General features: G+C 39.7%; 1 protein-coding gene across 1 annotated transcript in view; it reads left to right on the top strand.

Annotated features, from left to right (window-relative positions):
* RAB27A (RAB27A, member RAS oncogene family) overlaps positions 1–11,671 on the top strand; it is an 82,989-nt gene extending 71,318 nt beyond the window's left edge. The window contains exons 6-7 of the mRNA XM_012801836.2: positions 1,788–1,911; positions 11,316–11,671. Of these exons, the coding sequence (XP_012657290.1) occupies positions 1,788–1,911; positions 11,316–11,514 (323 nt within the window). The 3' untranslated portion in view covers positions 11,515–11,671. The remainder of the gene's footprint in view (positions 1–1,787; positions 1,912–11,315) is intronic.
* The last annotated feature ends 6,176 nt before the right edge of the window (positions 11,672–17,847 follow it).

Below are 17,847 nucleotides of genomic sequence, written 5' to 3'. Positions count from 1 at the left end.
GCTAGTAAATGGCAGAGCCAGATTCAAACCCAGGCACACTGGGTCCCGAGTCCACACTCACAGCCCTGATACTGGACATGTAAGGCATTCACAGAGCCATTCGACAGACCAGAAAGATTCCACAGCAGAGATAACCATGAAGCAAGTCTCAAAGGAAGGTTGTGGTTGGGTGTTCAAGGGTGTGGGAACAGCTTGTGTTGCAACCTGGAGGGAACAAAGGGCATGACTGTTGTGAATGGTGTACACTTTGGTCTTGAACTTGTAGACCTCCTTACCCCACTTACCCCTTGAAGGCAAAGAATTGTCCTGAAATTCCATACCAAATAGCAGGCCTGTGTTACTGCTTGGTAAATGCCTGCTGACTGGACTTTCTTTTGATAATACAATAATGAACATGACTTCACAACGAGGAACTAAAATGTCAACACTTTTCTGGTTAACCGTGATAAAAAATAAATGAGGCCTTGCACTTTGAGGTATGTCTTATTGTGAAAGTTTGAGTTGCATTAGTTTCACCCTGGGGTGTGTTGAGTAAGAAATAAGACTTTATTTTTCCTTCTTTGGGAGATTATTTAGCTTAGTGTGAAGGTCTTACTTTTGAGTCAATTGCTTTTTGTAAGGCTGCCTCTTGAAAGGTTTTCAGGGGAAACAAAAGCTGTGGGAAAAGAATTATAGTCCTCGGCTTCCCCTGGGTTCTGGTAATAGAATTATTTACTGTTTATTCTTGGTCTTTTCTCCTCATTAAATCCTCTATCTTGTTTTATTTTTTATTTTTTTTGAGACAGAGTCTCAAGCTGTCACCCTGGGTAGAGTGCTGTGGCTTCACTGCTCACAGCAACCTCAAACTCTTGGGCTTAAGCCATCCTCTTGCCTCAGCCTCCCAAGTAGCTGGGACTAAAGGTGCCTGCTACAAAGCCCAGCTGTTTTTTTGGTTATAGTTGTCATTGTTGTTTGGCGGACCTGGGCTGGATTGGAACCTGCCAGCTCTGGTGTATGTGGCTGGTGCTCTAGCCACTTGAGCTACAGGTGCTGAGCCATATCTTGTTTGTTTTAAATAAATTGATTCTGCCCTAGGATGCTAGAAAAATGTAAAAAACATTTCCAATGGAAATAGGTTGGTTTATAGGAAGATAATCCTTTTAGAGATGTTGTTGCTGTAGAGAAAAAATAAGTGAAAAATCAGAGCTTTAAGATGAGCAATAAGTCATAGGAAGTCCTCCAGGTTTCTCACAAAAAGTCTGATGTTTTGTGTGTGTGCACATGTGGGCACTCACCTTTTGAGGGCTAGCACATTCTCTCATAGCTCTCTGGTATGAATTAACTCGGGTATGTGGTTAAGAATATTCAGCTTTATACTTTAGATTATTGATGCTTTGAAGATATATCAGCTTCTGGTATCTGTTATATACATTTGCAGCTTTCTTTCTTTTTTTTTTTTTGAGACAGAGCCTCAAGCTGTCACCCTGGGTAGAGTGCTGTGGCATCACAGCTAACAGCAACCTCCAACTCGTGGGCTCAAACGAGTCTCCTGCTTCCGCCTCCCAAGTAGCTGGGACCACAGGCGCTCACCACAACGCCCGGCTATTTTTTGGTTGCAGCCATCATTGTTGTTTGGCGGGCCTGGGCTGGATTTGAACCGGCCAGCTCAGGTGTATGTGGCTGGCACCTTAGCTGCTTGAGCCACAGGTGCTGAGCCCATTTGCAGCTTTCAAAGAACTTTTGCATGCATTCTTTGATCATATGCTCACATTATTGCTTCCCTCTAATGAACTTTCTTATATTAATAGGTCAGCTACAAACGCATGCATATTGTGAAAACCCGGATATAGTGTTATGTGGAAATAAGAGTGACCTTGAAGACCAGAGAGTAGTAAAAGAGGAAGAAGCCAGGGGACTTGCAGAGAAATATGGGTGAGTATTTCTGCGGAGAAATCTAGAGAAAGCATTTTCTTTTTTTTTTGAGAAAGCATTTTCAATATAAACATTAGCGCATGACCGTGTAACACAACAGATAAAAGTGAAAAATTAAAGCAAAACCTCAATTGTAGGCCTGGAGAGTGTCAAACATCCCTCCTTTTTATATTAATATTATGTGATAGTGGGAGCCAGAGAAAAACCATGGGGTGAGGGCGCCCTTTTGTGCTTCAGTCCTGTTTCCTCAATCTCTTGGCATTTGTATGAAGACAGCTGGGAGTGCAAACGCCCTGGGTAAGGCCTTCTTTCGAAGTACGAACAAGAGACCCCTGGGACAAGGAAATCCTCTATGTTCAGTAAGGATATTTCAAAATTAGTTCATATGTTGTTGTAGAATTCTAGCATACCTAATACACACGATGAATAATTAAGTCTTATTGGGTATTGCAGACTGAGTTCTGGTTTTGAAATTTCTATGCTGGGAGGGGGGTATGAGATCCTCTTTGGTGTAGGCTGTTTTTCTAGTGGAGGGTCAAATCCTGGGTATAGGGTCATAGTAGCAGCTCCATGAATTAGGCATAAAAGACGTAGTCGGTTGTTGCTTGTTAAAAGTGTCAAAGTCACTTCTACAGAGGAATTTGTATTCTCCTTCCACTTATCATATGGTTGAGAATCCAAATGTAAATTCAATGCCCCTCCAGTATTGAAAATGGGAGACAGCAATGAAGGTTGAGGATGGAGGGGAGGGAGATGGAGTGGTGTGGTGTGGTAGGTAAAGGATGGTACCCAGCTAGCAGCGTTAGTGTTTGGGCAGAAACCAAGGAGGCCGGGGATCTGGGATCTGGCCTTTCCCTTTTCACTGTGTGACCATTGCTTTGTTCTTCCTTGGGCTGAAGGAAGTTCAGAAAACTGATAGGGTTTACACTTGGAAGGGAGTGGAAGGACAGGTTGGCCAGCTGGGAAGAGGCCAGATTCTGGAAAGCTTTGAATACCTCTGTGGGAGACAGGGTGTTCCCAAGAGCCTTTGAGCATGGAGGGATGTTATGTGTGTTTTTCTAGATCAGCATGGGAGTTGTAGCTGGGATAAAATGGAGGGAGGAGGGACTAGCGACAGGGAGATGGCAGTGATCTGTGAGGTGGGAAGTGGCTGTATTTGTGGGAAAGGAAAAGAGAATAAATTTGGAAAAAAAATGCTTAGGGTGGGGGAGAACAGAATTTTAAACCTTTCTCAATTCTAGCTCACTTGGGGGAGTCTCAGCAACTATGGGCTTACTGTAGCAAGGATTTAAAATCGGATGTGGAGGTTTTTACCCTAGGGTAGTTGCTATCTAACCATGTTGGAAGCATCTGGAGAGCTTTTAACAAATGTTCATGTCTGGGCCTTCCCTTCATGCATCTGACATACATGGTCGGGAGGAGTTTGTCAGGCAGGGTTCAATTGAAGAAATACCTGTATGTATGTACAGGGATCTGGTATGCGGACTTGACCACATGCAACTGTGGGAGCTGGTTAAGCAGTCTCTGTGAGGTGTCGTCTTTGTGTTTGATGCGAAAGCTTGAAATCTGCAGGATAGGCAGTTAGAAAGGAGAGTTGGATATCAAGTGGGGGATAGATGGGAAAGTGAGAACCAGCTGGGACCCATAATGACGGACTAATCCATGGCAGCTCTGGTCGCCTCTGCCTCTGTGTGGGTGTCCTGCAGAAGCCAGGGCCCTTTGCTGCAGGGCTAACCACACACCCCTGGCCCAGGAGCAGGTCTGGTTGCCGTTGTCTGCCAGTGAGATGAGCCAGAAGATAACAACACATGTGAGCTATAAAGTGGCTGCTGCCTCATCTCTGCCCCCACATCTCTCCCAAATCTGCTTTGTGGTTCACCCTAACCAGAAAGAGAATTCTGGGACATGCTCCCTAACTGGAAAGAGAATTCTGGGACATGCTGTTCAGCCTGACCAGATTGACACATTACAAAGCCTGACACATTGGTACCTTTTAAAAGCTCTCAGTGTGTTTTTCATGTATAGTGGTGGAGAACCACTGATTTAGGTGATTCCAGGGTGGCAACTGACAAAGCCCCACGGATGGTTTTCATATGCCCCCCTATTCCCTCGAGAGGCACTAGTGTAAAGTAGTGGGTGGGTAGGGGCGAGGGACCCAAGGAGAGGTCAGCGACCACAGAGAATACTGAAGTGTCGAAGCCGGGAGCTGTGTTGCAAAGGAGTGAGGAGGAAGTTGCGATGAGCAATGGAAACCATGCATCTGGACCATGCGTTTGACAAGTGCCTTTGTAAATGGGAAAAAAGAAAAGGCAGTTAGGGGAGTTAGTTAGATCAAACAAGTATATTCTCAAATGCTGGGGGAGAGTCAGGATGAACTTCTTTCCCCACTGGGCTTCTTTAGCCCTTTGTTATTTATTCTGTTCTGCTTCTCAGGATTCCACAGCCCACCTAGTAGTACAGAGCCAGACTTGGGGCCTTCTGCCATACTGGGTATCTGAGGAATGAGGGGACTTTCACCTGTGCCCCGTGCAGGATGGCTGGGGAGTGTTTCCTCAATCTGTAGTTTCTGGGTTGAGTTAAAATGAGCAGAGAGGGATCAGCAGATAGGAATAATTGAAACTCTTGAAAGAAAAGGGACGGAAGCACAAAGCGTTCTGTAGGCTGCTGGGCGCTTTCACAGACAAATGTGCTGGAGCAATCTGGTGCACGTGGCATTTTACAAATCTGGCTTAAAGTTTAATGATTATTTTCACAGACATCTTATTTTATTCTTAAATAGCATTTTTTATTGATTGCATGTGCACTAAAGGGCTCTAGTTGTCAGTTAGCCAAGAGGGTACAATTTATGGGAGATCTTCATATCATTTGTAGGTTGTTGGACAAATTGAGGTTTCTTGTAATTGTATTTATTATTAAATCATAGCTGTGTACATTAATGCAATCATGGGGTACAATGTGCTAGTTTTACACACAATCTGCAATGCTTTCATCAAACTGGTCAACATAGCCCTCACGGCATTTTCTTGTAACCATTAAGCTGTCTTCCAGCCTCAATTTATAACAATGGGTCATGAGCTCACAAGTGGTACTCTGGAATATATGTATATATATACATTCAGAGAATGAAAGACTCTGTCTCAGAAAAACTTTGCAAGCCTAATACAGAACATTACATGCATGTAGGGAACACGAATCTGTGTGTGCTGGGACAAGTGAATCTGAGAATAAGGATTTTACACAGCAGTTGAAAGTGGAAAAGGTAAATTGCCTGAATATCAGAAACAGTTTTTATTTCAGGTTTTTACAATCTTTATTTTTAAAAAGTCAATATATGCAGTATAGGAAACTGAAGAACACAAGAAGTAAAGAATGGAGCCATTGCAAAGAGGTTTATAGTTTGACATGCCCTTCTAGATCCCGAGTTTACACACCCAACATCCAGTTTTATGGGACTGAGATCGTAGTATGTATTATACTTTTTCACACATCATGAATATTTACCAGTCCGAAATCCTAAAGCTGTATGAGTATCTTGATAACCACGAATACACTACACAACTCAATCTGTTAGGAAAAAATGCAATCCTGCCTTTCTTGGGACTCAAACGAAAAAATATTCTTTTTAGTAGCCTAAGAGTTTTTGCCTCTAATTTTCTAGGTGTTTTTTTTTTTGCTTTTGTCTTTGCTGTGAGTCTTGGTTAAATTGTAATATGAAAATACGAAGCTCTTAGGTCACTTCCTAAGAGAACAAGTGATCTCTCGGCTAACCCAGTTGAATTTTCCCAGGACAAGTACAAAATAATGTTCTCTGGTATGTTGTGTTGAGTGATATCATCAAGGAAGTCAGAAAAGAGAGCAGAACAGAAACTTGTGCAAACTTGTACTTCTGCCATGATTAAAATGCACACTTGCTAAAATGCTCTAAAAGTATCTACTAAGTCAGTGGCAAATACGGTTATTAAATACACTATTTAAAATAGACTATTTTAAATTGCACGCGAACTTTATGGCCACCCTGTATATTAGGAGAGAGCAGAATGAAGCATTGTCGACATCTCTGTTTTAGATGACACGGTTAGATCTCAGGCTTCAGGTGCCTAAGAATTTCCTGAGTGCCTGCCGTGTCTCACAAGTTCTCATCCAGGCTTGGGGTGGAGCCCACAAATTTACATTTCTAACTAGTCCCTAAACACTGCTGCTGTTGGTTCAGGACAGCACTTTGAGAAAACCAGCATAGACGCCTAGTTACTATCAGGAATCCGTGCTATTTGACATTTTCCTTGGCAGGTGTGCACACTAGCGTGTCTTTTCCTTGGACAAAGTTATTCATACACAGACTATGAAACGGTTGTCTCCTTGTGCCATGCATGGGTAAGGGAAATGTGCACAGTGACTTATCCCTGAAAAATCCATGCTGAAGAGAGGACTTTTTTTTTTTCCTTGCACAGTTAATTATCTCAGCTATGATACAGACTAGGAAGGGGAATTGGTACTCAGGGAACACCTAACCAGACAGTGACGTCACTCTGTGAGCGAATATGACTTAGGTGATTCCAAGGTGGCAACTGACAATGTGGTTGCATTAAACTGCCTGCCCACACTGCTTTATTCACAGAGGGTTGCTGGAGGTCAGAATAAGACTTTGTTCCTGATTTGGACTTGAGGGAAATAGAGAAAATTGTGACTATCCTCAAAGTGTGACAACTGAATGTATGTATTTCATGCGCTGTACAAAGAAATGGGCAGTGATATGACATTTTCCCCACCGAAGGCTACTGGCTGTTGGTGAGGGAGAAGCTTAAGAGTGTCTGGAATGGGCTTGGCACCTGTGGCTAAGGCACCAGCCACATACACCTACAGTGGTGGGTTCGAATCCAGCCCGGCCCGCCAAAACAACGACAGCTGCAACCACAAAATAGCTGGGTGTCGTGGTGGGTGCCTGTGGTCCCAGCTACTTGGGAGGTGGAGGCAGGAGACTTGCTTGAGCCTAGGAGTTGGAGGTTGCTGTGAGCTGTGATGCCACAGCACTCTGCCCAGGGGGATAGCTTGAGGCTCTGTCTCAAAAAAAAGAAAGAAAGTATCTGGAATGGGCTTCAGTGGTGGCTCATGCCTGTAATCCTAGCACTCTGGGAGGCTGAGATGGGAGGATCCCTTGAGCCTAGGAGTTTGAGATTAGCCTGAGCAAGAAAGAGACTCCATCTCTACTAAAAATGAAAAGCTGAGGCAAGAGGATCACTTGAGCCCAAGAGTTTGAGGCTGCTGTGAGCTATGACGCCATAGCACTCTACCAAGGGTGACAAAGTGAAACTGTCTCAAAAAAAAAAAAAAAAACTCATTAAAAAAAAGTGTGTCTGGAATAAAAGAGGAATTAAAGACATTTACTAACAACTTTAGTAATATCAGTGCAGATCATTTTGGGAGTTTCATTCAAGTGGCTTAGTTTTGCAGAATGATCAGAATTTTATCTAGTATCTAAAGGCTTCATTTTTACAAAGTTGTTGGGATTCTTTCTTGATCTGAGAAATAAACTAGTGATGTATCATTGGGTATGTTTTAAGCCCCCATAAATAAACCACAGACTTACAAGAATGATTTGCAGAGCCCCATTTATCTCAGTAGAGGATCTAGATTTCATTTGCTGCAATCTTCCAGGTTCAAGTTCAAGCAGTCAGCCCCTTTCTGTAAATGTCATTTCATTTAGTGTCCAATAGATTATGAAAAAGTAGCGAGACTCACTTCTCACTTTAAGGAGAAATTTCTCTTGTGAATTTCTATGTGAACCAAATATCTAGAACCATTTGACAGAATCACCAAACATAGTTGTATAATTCCTGGAATCTTCTAACTGGTATCTAGGATCTTCTTGTTTTCTGGAACTAAAAGAAAAGAAATCAGGTAGATGTGGATCCTAACCTATGGCAGGAGGGAGATCTTGGTGAAAAGATACTGTAAGCAAGTATGTCCCTCTCATTGATTTGAACTTGTTCATTGAATTATTTTTATTTTAAAATTAAAGATTAATCAGTGTTTAAAAAGCATATTAAAATTGGTCTGCATGTACCCCAAATGGCCACTAAGTGACCATTTACACGCTGGTACTACAGAATTTGTTCAGGCTTTTAGCAGTGCTGTTCTGTGGAAACGTTACATTAGCACCACCCCGTGGAGAGAAGGAATATTTTTCTGAGGCGAAACTGGGTCAGTTCAAAATCTTGAACTTAGGGGTTGATTATTACATTTTTGCCTAATAAGTTTTGGGCACAGCAGAAGATTTTTTAGAGAAGAAAAAAAAATCCCATTAGATTAACATTTATTGCTGGGTGGTAGGCATGTGCTAAGCACTTGACATATATTATCTCCTTTCCTTCTTACTGCAATCCCATGGACCTCTGTTACTTCCCTTTTCAGATAGGGAGGCAGTGTCCACAGTTGGAAATGGGGATACATACAGTTAGTTTACTCTGGAACCCAGAATCTTAACAGCTGGACTTTATTTCTTCTTTTATCCTCACTTCCCTCCCCAGTTCAGACTATTTTTACATTGCTTTTAAAATGTGTAACATATTTAATAAAACTATTCCGATAAGGTAGGTTAAACTTCTAAAGAAAGCATTTAAAAGATATGGACATAAAAATATTCCCAATTCCATCTAGTAGCCTTCCAGTGCCCTTCGTGCAAGCAGCACAGTCCAGTTTTCAAATGTAAGAGCCGTACACATTTCTGTCTCTGGGATATCATTTTCCTATGGAAGGAAAAATCTTAATTCAGAGTCTTTTCTCTGATCCCGTATAGTTTTTTTCCTCTGGCAGCTCAAAGAACTGAATGGAATGAACTATATCATTCATTTATTCCTGTAGAAATGAAAGCTCTATTGTCCCACTTGCTCAGATTTTAAAGTTGTTTTCCTGATTCCTGGTTGCATGACTTGGGGGTTCACAAACGGCAAGAAAATATGCTTTGAATTGAAATAAGTTTATTGCTTGAATTTGGAGTTATAATTTTAAACCGTATCATGGTAATATTGCACATCTTTTACTATGAGTGACTTAAAAATGTGTAACTTCACTCCTACACTTTGAAAGTCTACCCAGTTAGATATTTGATTAAGCTAATAAACATTGAACTAGAGGCAATAGTCATTTACACCTCGACATTAATCAGTGAAGTAAGATCCATTTTCTTTTGCTAGTATTTAGTGAAGATCATTTGAGGAGTGAAGGGTTTAATGAGGCATGAAGGAGGCAGATGCTTTGGGGCATGAGGCACTTTGGCTAGGACAGGTCGAGTGATCCATCTGTGATGTAGGGAAGCACGGTCCCAGGTACTAGAATTAGGGAAGTTCTGTAGATTTTAAAGACCAGCTGCATTGTTGATTAAACCAAACTTTGTGGGCTAGTCTGGGAATTTAATGTTTACAATATTGCTAGTGACATAATACGTTCTGAGTTTTAAACAACAAATTTACAAATAAACTTTTATGACCTAAATACATTTCTGTGCTGGAAATAAACATTTATCAAGTGTTTACTATATGTCAGATTCTGATCTAAGAGCTTTTATTTAATTTTTTTTGAGACAGAGTCTCAACTTGTCGCCCTGGGTAGAGTGCAGTGGTGTCACAGCACACAGCAACCTCAGACTCTTAGGCTTAAGTGATTCTCTTGCCTCAGCTTCCCCATTAGCTGGGACTACAGGTGCCTGCCACAATGCCCAGCTATATTTTTCTGTTGTTGCAGTTGTCATTGTTGTTTTAGCTGGCCCAGGCTGGGTTTGAACCCACCAGCCCTGGGGTATATGGCTAACGCCATAACCACTGTGCTACACGGACTGAGCTGCAAATGACAATATTTGTACAGTGGGTACGGTGGCACACACCTGTAACCTCAGCTACTTGGGAGGCTGAGGCAGTAGAACTGTTTGATACCAGCCTGGACAATATAGTGAGATCCCATCTCAGAAAAAGAAAAGAAAAAAATCCTTTACAAAATTATTTGTACAGCTCCCTGGGATAAATGAAGAAGGCTGCTCAAGGTTGGAGAAGATGGGTTCATGGACTCTGGCTTCTGTAGGCTCTTCTCAGTTGTCCCAAGGCTGAGGGATCAATATCATCTCAGGTACACCTGTAACTCACTGCACATCAACACACTTTGGCTCAGCTTTAGATTGTATGCATAGAATTGGTGTTACCAGGCACACTTTCAATTTTACCAGATATTACTATGTTATTTGCCAAAGTAATTGTAACAAATTTATGTTAATACTTGCACCAGCAATACATGTAAATTTCTCTTTTCCACTTCTTGGAAATAGTTGGTATTAGGAGATTTTTATATTTTTGCCAATCTGGGTTTGAATTAGATGCCATTATTTTAGTTTGCATTTCCCTTATTTTTAAAGAGGTTGAACAGTTTTTCATAAATATCATTTCTGAGATTTTTCCTGTGTATATCCTTTGTCTATTTTTGTATCATCTTGTTTATTACCTTAAGTAATTTGGGAAACTATTTGTGTTTTTCAGATGCTAACCCATTTTTCAGTTCTATGAAACACCATCTGTTTTGGTCTGTGACTCTTCTTTGGACTTTATGATCTATAAAAAACTTTGTAGCTCCAAAGTTTTAAGTTTTAACATCATCAAGATTATCAAACTTTTTCCTTGCAGTTTAAAGCTTCTATAGCTATATCAAGAAATCCTGCTTCATCCTAGTATCAAAAAAGATAGTCTTTTCTATTTGTAGAAGTTTTCAGGTCTTACTTTTCACATAGACAAATTCAAACAGTTTTTATAGCATGAGTAAAGTTTTAAATTTGCAAAGTTTTAACTCTGTTATTAAAATACATATTACATAAATATGCTCCCTTAAAAGGAATGAAAATTGATCTGCCATGGTCAAGTCTGAAGATCTTTTGGAGATTAGTTGTCTAAAATTCCCAGTTTTGAGTGATGTGACTTTTAACTTATGTAAACATCATTTCAACTGTAAAGTATAGAGATGGGACGGTGGGGGGTACTAGAAGCAGGAAGTAAAGGCTCCGAAATGATCTTGGCAATAAATAACAAAGGCATATGTGTAGGTAGTGATAGTAGAGACAGTATCTGCTTTGGTTTCATGAAAAAAGAAGAGGGTCTTTTTTGCATGGCTATTGGTGCCATTCAGAAACAGAGAATATGAGATTAAAAAGTAACGTGTGATAAATAAAAGGGAAAAAATTACCAGTTTTACATCTCTATTAGGAACACAGTATGAATTATTTTTATTGTCATTTTTACTTTTTAATGAACCCTGGGGTGGCACAGTGTTTTCGTCATCTTGGGTATTTGTAGTTGTTCTTTGAGACATCAAGGGCAAAGGTCACTGTCCTTTCCTTTTATGTGTTGTTACCTAAGTTTTCTGTCTTCTAGAATCCCCTACTTTGAAACCAGCGCTGCCAATGGGACAAACATAAGCCAAGCAATTGAAATGCTTCTGGACCTGATCATGAAGCGAATGGAACGGTGTGTGGACAAGTCCTGGATTCCTGAGGGAGTGGTGCGGTCCAATGGTCACACCTCTACCAGTCAGCTAAGTGAAAACAAGGAGAAGGGGGTATGTGGCTGTTGAAAAGTCACGGAAGCGACATAGTGAACAAGTGGCCCATGGCTGTGATCTTCTCTGTGAGTGATACCTGGTACAGTGAGGGATGAATGGGCACTGTAGACAACCTGCTTCTCACCATTTCCAGTAGGCCTATCAATAAAGCATCCAGTTTTAAAATTAATTTTTTGCAGCTTTGTAAATATTTTCTTAGGAGTCAGTCTGAAAGTTAGGAGAACTATTTCACAGAGCTGAAAGTGCCTTATGAAACCTTAGCCCATGGCAGTAGATCATTCTAGGATTCAGGATTTTGCAGCCACAGAAGAGTATATTCATTACATAGGGTGACAGAGGATATGTCACCTGCCTTAATGTAAACAGGCACAGAGTCTCATTTAAGATCTTAGATGCAATTACAAAACTATCACAGTATGGATAGTATGAATTAAAAAATTCCTACTATATGTGACCTTCTAAAGTGCCATTTAAACCACTTGAATGTCAAATAAGACCATTCACATACACCAGTTCAATGTCTTCGGGTACTAATTTTAGGTAAGCATTCTCTTAACATGAATATAGGACAAATTAAGGTTATGTCCATAGATTCTAGGTAAATTGGATTGACCAACTGCACACTCCCGGTGCCTTTTTGTTGGTGGGAAAGGGAGTGGAGGTGGGGGCAGGGATGGTTTGATGGAGTAGGAGCAACTGAAGTGGGACTTCTGGCTCCTCCCTATATATTCATTGCTTTGAACTGTTGATTGAAAGGTTAGGGTATTAGATTTTATGGCTCCAGGCACTGTGATTCATACTATATTTGGCCCGTGTGCTGGCCAAATATCTGAACATCGCTGGTGCTTGTGCTAAAGTTATTTGTGATTAGTAAATATTTAAGTTCTTTTTCTTTATATTTATCATGATGGCCTGGCATCCTTAGGCTGCAGTTTCAATTGGCTTGTAAACTGCTCTTCTCTGTCCTCACCATCGGGCTCTGTATTGTTGATATTTGCAACTTGTTTTACTTTTCCATTGGTTGAATTAAAGGAATTAGTTTTAAAATGGTGGAAGACAGACATTTGTATCTAAGCAATCACATCTGTACTCTAGTTCAACATGAGAGAAATGAAGTATTCCATAGCTTGTATTTTTAATTGAGATCATGGGCATTTACATACTTGCTGGGTCTTGCCAAAACCAGGTATTCTACTCCACTGCCAAAGTGTCTTCATATCAAATTAAAGGTGGTTTTAAAATATGGTTTTTGAAAATTGTTTATAAAGTTTAAGGGTATTCATTCAAGGGAAAGTTCTTGTTAAAATGGCTTAAAGTAAATTAAAATTTCCAGGGAAAGTATCATTCAATTTAGATAAAGAATAAAAGTAACTGTATTTTGTGGTGGCAAATGTTTTGCAGAACAGTAATTAGGTAAATACAAGTATGGTAAAAAATAATTACTTTTATATAATTTTCAAATGGATTTTTATTGAGCATCCATCATTTTTTTTTTTGTCACTGTCTTTCTACCACTCCAGTAACAAACTTATCCATGGTTAGTAATATTTTATGTATTTATATCCTTGAAATAGGGGCTTCTTTTAAATTCTAAGGAAGTCCTGGAGGCCTATGCATTTGAATTGGGTATTCTAGTTAGGAAAAGATTTGGGTGTTTCAAGGGCAGGATCTCAATCATAAAGCATTGCCTTCTAAAGTTGCCATGAGACTTCAGTGGAGTACATCATGATTTTGTACCTACATATTAGGGCATATTTTATACGGCCCACTTGTGTAGTTAAAAATAAGACAATGTTTGCACGTTTCAGTTTTCAAGAACCAAATGAGTAATTAACTACAGATTCCATTGGCCTTAAACATATAATTAAATATATACATGATATAGTACATACATAAGAACCACCTTTAATTATTGAAATAAATAACCTGTATTCTTTTTGGAAAAAATTGTTTAAGTTTTATATTGAAGTACCATATTTTTATGTGTCAATGTATTTTTCTATTTACAAGCCTGTGTAAAAGTAAAGTGCATCTCCTGTGAACCGTGTACCACCAATTAAGCAAATAAAACCAGTGGTATAGACTGTTCAGTTTCTGTGTGAACGTAACTTCATTTCCCATCACACATTTCAAACCAGAGGTTGTAATGCCAAAGGAAATGAAATTGAGGGGTGTCAGGGTATATGGTGGGCCCTGACCTGGGTTGTGGGATGACGCTGGGGAAAAATAATGAGACTTTATACCAATTTAATGTAAACTCTGGGGAGCCTGGAGAGGCTTACATTGACTCACATGCCACTGGGCAGCAGATTGAGACAATGTAGCAACTCTCTGACTTCTCAGAAACCTTTTATCCATCTCTAATGCAAAGCATATATGTAAAATGTAAAGGTGCCAAAATTCTAAAATAGGATTAGAAGAATCCCAAGTCCCCAGGAAGATTGGGTAAAGAGAAAACAGCTGGGTCATCCGGAATATAGGCTAGTAAATTGTCAACAGTGGCTGGTAATGAATTTAGAAATGAGGAGGGAAAAACAAGTTCCATTTCTGCAGGGCAAGCAAGCTAGTTTCCCTCATTTAACTGCCTATCAGGAGTTCAAAGGTCTCAGCCCACTTGCCTGATGATTCTCTGGGCAGAGATGGTCTTAAAGACTTTGCCCTGTCTGGGGTGCCTCTGGACTCCTTTCCTCTTCAGTGGTCTTGATGCGCCCCCAGGGATGGTGTATCTGTGAGCTTTGCCCTGGATTGAGGCCAGGAGCCTGGCAGACAGGTCAGCCTATTTGCCTCCCACATGGGAATGTGTTCCATTAGGTGCTCATTGAGAGGGACAGCCAAGACAACATATTCTGGAAAAAGTAATTCAAAACGTTATCATTTATTGAGTACCTGTATTTGAGAAGTGTTGTAGGCAATCTCAGATAAAGAAAACACAGGAGTGGTTAAGATTTGAACTAGGCCGAAAAGACAGTACAAGAGACATTGGAAAGGGTGCAGGGGACAGGAATTGATTGAATAAGGGGGGAATATGTGGAAAGATGGTTTTTCTGCTCTAATATCCCACCCCTGTCTACTTCACTCATTCTTTTCAGGTACTGGCTTTGTTGGAGGAGTCAAATCCATTCCTGCGTCAGGTCTTTTGCATTTGTGGTTCTCTCTAGTCTGGATGCTAGTCTTCCGTATAGCTATATGCCTCCCTCTCCCATCCTGTATAACTGTTCAAATGTCACCTTATCTGAAAGGACGTTACTGACCACCTGGTGTAAAACAGTCCCCTTCATGGCTCCAATCAGACCATCACTCACTGACACGTTATTCTGCTTTGCTTTTCTCTGTATCACTTTTTACCACTTGATGTATTTATACCTGATATTAGCCCAAGGGCCAAGTGATTCCTTTGATGTCTATTTACAATCCAATCTTCAAAATTGGCAACATCATCCACAAAAGGACCTGGAACACAGTAGGTTCTCAAATGTTTGTGGACTGAATAAAGGAAGAGGTACATAGCAGGGTCAAGTGAAAAAGTTTTAACAACAGGAGTCACTATTAATGTTCAAAGCCAGAACAGAATTTCAGAATAGAATTTAAGGAGCATTCAATATGGAATGTTTTAGTTGGCATTTTTATAAACTACAATCTCTACAGAGGTATTTCCAGGTCTTCTGTTTTTGGCAATTTGGGTGACTATATAGTTGGAAAATTTTCCCATTATAAAGTACTTAGATAAAGTTGGACAAAATATGAGGAACATATTTTTAGAAATGTACTGCTGATTTCTCAAGAAGATAAGGGAAATATCACATCTTTCCCTTAAAACCTGACAACGACAGAGAGAACTTACAACAACCTGATGCTGAGTATAGTTTTCTTTTGGCTTGGTTTTGCCAGTAGTAGTAGTCAAAGTACTTGGTTTTAATGGCTACAAACTATTAGGAGAGATAACCTTGGGCCTCGTTGGGAGTACGGTCTGGAACTGAGAGCTCTTCATTTCCAAATACACCCAAAGCTGGGATCTCATCTGTATCCTTATCCTCCTATGTAAAATTTGTAACCATAAATCTGCTGCTCTAATACAGGTTTGAAGTTCAAATTTATACTACCTAATTTTTCTGGGAATGTTAAGAAATTACACAAAAGATTAACATTAAAGAAGTTATGTGCTCTGGATCACTTGGTTGTAGTAAAGCAAAAATGTTTTCAGAGGGGACATCTCTACACAGACCGTACAGTATTCCTACAGAAAACACCCTACCATGGATGAGCTTACAATTTCTTCCTCGTCTCCTAATCATGAGCAAGGCCAGTAGACCAAACAAACAGTAGAATGTGGCATTGATGAACTTCAACTAATAGACTTATCAGATGGGGACCATAAAGTAAAAATGTTTAAGATAATCATAAACATTAAAGGAATTGAAATCTCCAGAAAAGGAAGACAATATTAAAGATACCAGACTGGTTCAAATTAAAACAAACAACCTTCCAACAATGAAAAACATAGCCTTTGATATTCAAAACGTAATGGTTAAAGGTTAAATTGACAGGTTTGACAGAGTTGAAGAGAAAACTGAACTAGAAGATAGGCTGGAGGAAGTTATAAAGAATTCAGGGAGAGACAAAGACTAAGTATTGGAGAGGTTAAGAAATATAGAGGAAAGAAAAAAACTCCAGCATATCTAGAAATTGAAGGAAGAGAAATTCTAGAAAGAGAAATTAGAGGAAGAGGCACTGTATGGAAAGATAATAGCCGAGAATTTTCTAGCAATAATAAAAGACACCCACAGATTCAGGAATCATAAATCCCAAGCAGGATAAATGAGAAGAAACGTTTCCAAGATTTCAGTTAAAATTTTTTTGGATGTGGAATACATGCTTTTCCCTTCTTCCTCTTGTATTCCATTAAGATAGGTAGAAAGAAAAGTTTCTAAGGCCATTCAATCTAAAACGAAGCCCTGAGAGTTAGGAAGGAACTGTATGAAGAGGTTGGGAAGACGGACAAGGCTCTTCCACAACTGCTGAAGAGGACAGAAGAGGGAGATTAAAGAAGAGTAAAATAATTTTTAGTCTCTTGGTTGACAAAGTATGTGGTGTGTGTCTTTGTTATTTGACATTACTCTGTAATTACAGGCCAAATGATTGACAAAAATATAAGTAGCAGATATGACACTACAAAATACAAGAGAAAAAATTTTGCAAAACAATTTGAAGTGGAAAATGCAGCTCAAAGGAAAATACCAAATCCCAAACCATAAAAGATTGGATAAATCCGCATATATACAAACAAAGCATTTCTACATGGAAAAATACTAAAAAGAATTGATCTAAATGCATGGTTCTAAATGCATGTCAGCAAAGTGGTTAACTTTAGTATGTAAAGTGCTGTTAAAAATCAACAGCACAGAAACTACGTAAAGGATATAATCAGGCAATTCACATGAAAAAAAACCCCCACATTTATAACATTGTGAAAGATCATTCTTAACTTCATTTGTAATTAAATAAACACAAGTTGAAAGTATAATGAAACAATATGTTTTACTTTAGGTTGGCAAGGGTGTAGCGAAATAGGCATCTTGTTGGTTGTTTTGCAGTGTTGTTAAAACTTTTAAAGGCTATTTAGTATTATCTACCAAAATTTAAAATTGTATCTTCTCACCTAGCCATTCTATAAACTCCCTTTTGGAGAGGAAAAAAAGGCACCAGTAAGATGCTTATTATTCCAAAAGATAGGATACATACAGTGACATACATGTAACTGTGAAAAAGAATGTTAAACATAATCAAAATATAGTATATACTAAATGTCTAATATGCCAGGAACTATTCCAGATAGTGAGGATATACCTGTAGACAAACTAAAATCCTTGTCCCTCACAAAGCTCACGTTCCAATGACGGGAGACACAATAAGATGCACAAAAGTGTTAATGGCATGTTCCTTACTGTTATAAAAGAGGGAGACAGGCACACCCATAAACACAGGTCTGCCTGCGCACAGAATCCCTGGTAGGTAGTAACAAAACTGTTTGCCACTGAGGAGGAAGATTAGAGGTCTGGGAAGGAAACTTGAATTTCCTGTGAAAATGTGTATCACATGTGTGTATTAATTAAAATGGGAAGGAGGGGAAAAGCGGAGAACACCCATTCATATACAGATACACGTTTCCTTTCTTTTTTGTTTTTAAGAGAAGGGTCTCACTCTTGCGGGGCTAAGAGTGCAGCAGCGCAACGGTGGCTCACAGCAACCTCAAACTTTGGAGATCAAGCGATTTCTGGGAGTTAACTGGGACTACTGGCGCCAACATACCCGACCAATTTTTCTATTTTTTGTGGAGATGAGGGCTCG

The sequence above is a fragment of the Otolemur garnettii genome, unplaced genomic scaffold, assembly GCF_000181295.1.
Source record: "Otolemur garnettii isolate 467f Iridium unplaced genomic scaffold, OtoGar3 scaffold00011, whole genome shotgun sequence".
NCBI lineage: Eukaryota > Metazoa > Chordata > Mammalia > Primates > Galagidae > Otolemur > Otolemur garnettii.
This window is presented reverse-complemented; position numbering and strand designations above follow the sequence as displayed.